This window comes from Austrofundulus limnaeus, unplaced genomic scaffold, assembly GCF_001266775.1.
Source record: "Austrofundulus limnaeus strain Quisiro unplaced genomic scaffold, Austrofundulus_limnaeus-1.0 Scaffold28, whole genome shotgun sequence".
NCBI lineage: Eukaryota > Metazoa > Chordata > Actinopteri > Cyprinodontiformes > Rivulidae > Austrofundulus > Austrofundulus limnaeus.
In genome coordinates, this window is record NW_013952430.1 from 1,057,418 (window position 1) to 1,061,519 (window position 4,102).

General features: G+C 39.9%; 1 protein-coding gene across 1 annotated transcript; it reads right to left on the reverse strand.

Annotated features, from left to right (window-relative positions):
* Positions 1 to 938: 938 nt before the first annotated feature.
* LOC106515308 (neoverrucotoxin subunit alpha) lies at positions 939 to 2,855 on the reverse strand (the record flags this gene model as incomplete). The annotated part of the gene is given in 2 exon segments (XM_014005023.1): positions 939 to 2,693; positions 2,809 to 2,855. Coding segments are annotated over 2 exon segments (592 nt in total), but the record flags the coding sequence as incomplete, so codon positions are not given.
* Between the last annotated feature and the right edge of the window lie 1,247 nt (positions 2,856 to 4,102).

Genomic DNA, 4,102 nt, shown 5'->3' on the forward strand with positions numbered 1-4,102 from the left:
GTCTCAACACAACAGAGAGCTACTAGCTGTGTATGTGTTCACAGCAGTCATTTGGTATTTATTGGAACCTGCAGCCAATCACAGCTCAGTAAACTGATTGTCTGCAGGTGCTGCTGACCTGGAGTCAGYAGGTTCTTCTTCTTTTTCCTAATTTCAATCATGTTTGGCACAAAACTAAACTGGTGCATTACTGCCACCAGCTGGTATCAAGTGTGAGTCACAATGTGTATTTGTCTACATTAMCTTGTATGTGTGATGTGTAGGATCATGTTCTTTTAATCAACTTTGTTTTTCTACAAAATACTAATTATAGTTTGARCACCTTCACTTCCTGACTCCTTTGCTAGTTTATTTACATTACATTTAGTAAATGAGGTCACAGATTGTAGTGTAAAACACTTTGAGTACCCTGGCTTGATAGAAAGACAGTATATAAGTACAGTCCATTACCATTTACGAGACATGATTTATACATGCACAGGACTACTCACATGTGCACAAGAAGATTTACATATGCACAACACAATTCACACATGCACAACACAAATCACATTTGCACAAAACAATTCACACATGCACAATACAATTCAGACATGCAAAAAACAATTCCCATTATGCACAACACAATTCACCTGTGTACAAAACATGATTCACACGTGCACACAGAACAATTTGCACTTGCACAAAATGATTCAAACATGTATTTCTGATGCCCACAAATATATCTTGATTTAAAAAGTGCTTATGTTCTGTATACTTCACTGCATTTGTGTGTGAATTTTGAGTTTCCCCTGATTTGGRTCAAGTCACACATGCCTTTTTGTTTAACAGGGAATTGTTTGCAGCCAATCAAATATCTTCCTTGTTTCAGACATTTCGATCATAAGAATTCACCCCACCTGGGCCATYATTTACTAATGATCTACTKACTACCCYTTCAAACACTCCTGTATCGATGTGAAGTAGAGCTGGTAAATTTGGTTTATTTTACAGAACCAGGTTAATCAGCCCTGGGTTCAATACTGGAGTCAGACCTGGGGTCTTCCTGTGTGAAGAGTGTGTATTTTCTCTGGGTACTCCAGTTTCCATAAGAGTAGAGTAACATCCACAGACCTGCAGAGAACACCCCAAATTATAATTTAAGATATTAGGACACAACAAAGAGAAAAGACAAAGTTTTAGTTCTTTAAAAACGAAAGATTGATTTTGATTTCTAAACAAGAAACAAATTAATAACAGTCTGTATTAACAACAAACTCATTTCAACACATCAGAAAAAAGAAAGTTTTGAAATAGTAAAAGAAAATTTCTTTGTAGTCTTGAAATATGTCCAGTTCATATACTGTACAGTTGTGAACATTATTATTTCTACAATATATAACTTTTGCTCTCAATATGATCTAAAACAAGTGCAGGCAATCACAAATCTGTCCATTTGTCTTTTCTTTCCAGCTCAGATATTTCACCCGTTCCTTTTTAAGTAAACCAACTTTCTTTTAATCATACAAACAGTTACAAAATTATCAGTTATGTACATTAGGCTAATAAAAGATTCTCCACCAAATTTGAAAATATCACTGAGACCAACCAACAAGAACAATAATCTTGGATGTTGCGCGGAACAGTGAAAAACTGTTTCTTTTTCTGAACAAAGAAGTCACTTGTCTGAAACAGATGGATTGGATGGATATTTGATACAAAAACACTCACTGCAGCATTACCATGCAGGATATAACAAGTCACTAGTTTTTTGTTTAATGGTGGTTTATAAAACAGACTCCATTAGAGCACAACCACAAAGAGACTGAAAAAGGCTTCTATTTGTATTTTGCTCATATAACCCTTGCATCCATCATGAAGACTACCAGACTGTTTGTGCCCTTGTTTTTGCTACTTGGTGGGGACGATGTTTCAGGAAAATGCAGGTAAAATGCTGGTAAAAACCCCACCACCATCAACAGACAGAAAAACATTTAGATCCTGAAATATTCACAGCTTCCATCATTAAAAACCTGGAAAAGGAAACAGCTTACATGGATTTCTTTAGAAAAGTATAAAAGAGAAACCGCTTGAAGACACTGTTCTAAAAACGTGTTTTTAAGTAAAAGACGTGAAGTGTACACACTGAATACTCTCCTTGAATGAAAGTCAACACAGAAACACTGAGGAACCAGAAGACCCAAACTTGAAACCAAATCCAGGATGAAGCGGTTCAGTGAACGTGGTGTTGAAGGTGTGGAGGTGGATCAGTTTGTCAGAGGAGACTCTGTAGAAGGACAGAATCCCAGCAGGACAGTCCACATACACGGCTACTCGGTTCGAGGAATAAAATGATGACGCTGAGGAGGAGGAGACAGGTATTTCTTTGTAATTGTGCCAGACTGAGTAAGCACGATCTGAGCAGCTCAGACTCCAGGACTGATCATTCCATCCAAACATGCAGTTTTTGCTGCCTCCGCTCCTGCTGATTCCTCTGTAGCTCACTGATACATGAACGTCTCCGGTCCACTCCACCTCCCAGTAACAGCGACCAGTCAGACCAGTTCCACACAGCAGCTGACACCAGTCATCAAATCTGTCTGGATGATCAGGATATGACTGTTCCTCCGTCCCATAAGTCACCTTCCTGTTGTTGTCAGACAGTTTGAGGTAAAGGTTTATGGTGTTTGTGTCGACTGTGAGTCGACAGGAATCTGGTGAGGAGAAGGTGGTTAGTGAGGAATCATCTGGTCACTTATCTGCATTTTTATGACGACTCCTGAATGACTGACGTGTCAGGTTGTGTTATTGTGAATCAAATAAACTTACACTTTGTCAGATCCGGTATCAGCCATTGGACTCCAGCAGGATCCACCCTGAAAGGAGAAGGTCAGACCATCAGTCTCCAACATGGACACTACTGGTGCATGTTTCTCGTACACACACTGAGAAGGAACTGTCCAAAGTTTGGACACCTTTACTTAAGAGGAGCATCTCATATGCTGATGTAGTCAGGATGTTGTCACAATACTTTGAGTTTCACTTTAACTTGACTGACATCCCTTCTACTGCAGAAACAGAGGCCAGGGACCCTGCAGAGGATTTGTCTATTACTGATGGGTTGCAAATGTAGTTGAATGACTCCTTAAACACCAGTGGTGGGCACAGTTCCCCTAAAGCACTAATAGGGGAATTAATTTCCTGATTAGTGCTTTAGGGCTTTTGCTAATTTTAAAATTTATTAGTGGATTAGCGCTTGCTAAATTTAGAAGCACTAACTGAGGTCTATAAATGTTATTGATCAACGTTAATGTTAACAACTGAGGGTGAAACCTGTCACACATTTTGTTCAAATGTGTCACTTATTCACCAGGGGCCTCGTGTACAAAGACTTGTGTGGATTTCTTACTGAAACGTGGCGTATGGTCAAACCCAGAAAACGGCGTACGCACAAAAAATCCAGATGTATCAAACTGTGCGCACGCCTGAATCCACGCACATTTCTTTTGTACATCACAATTAACGTGGAACTGAGCGCACGTGAGACACCTCCCCTGACACGCCTTCATTAACATATGTTAAACAGATGCAAATTACTTCCTGCATGTGTGAAGGACATGTTTGTTTGATCCCTGCATGATCAGAAATGCTTTGGGTGGACTGAACTGGCACAGTCCCGATGGGTCTGCCAGCTCCCTCTGGAACGCTCCTGTAGAACCCCAGTTCAATCTCTGCTTCTTCACGTGCACGCGTGGCGCACGGCTCCTCGCTGTGTCGCGCTCCCAGAGCGCAGCAGTGCCAAACTGAAAAACGATTATTCCTGAAAACGGCTGATGAGCCACTCGTCATCATAGATCAGAAAATTATGTTTATCCAGTTAACAATTACCGGAATGCCCGCATTCCTTTTGACAGGTTCGTTCTTTTTATGTTATTTTAGGCCTGGATGTAAAAAAACAACAACAATTTCAGTGTAATTTATTTATGGTTTTTAAGGGGTTTGGTGATGTCACACCAAATGGCTTATAAATTTGACTGCTTTACGACAGTCTCCATGTACTGAGAAAATGACGTGCCATATTAGTGGTAAGGGAGGCATGATATTGTCTAATTTTCTAATTTTT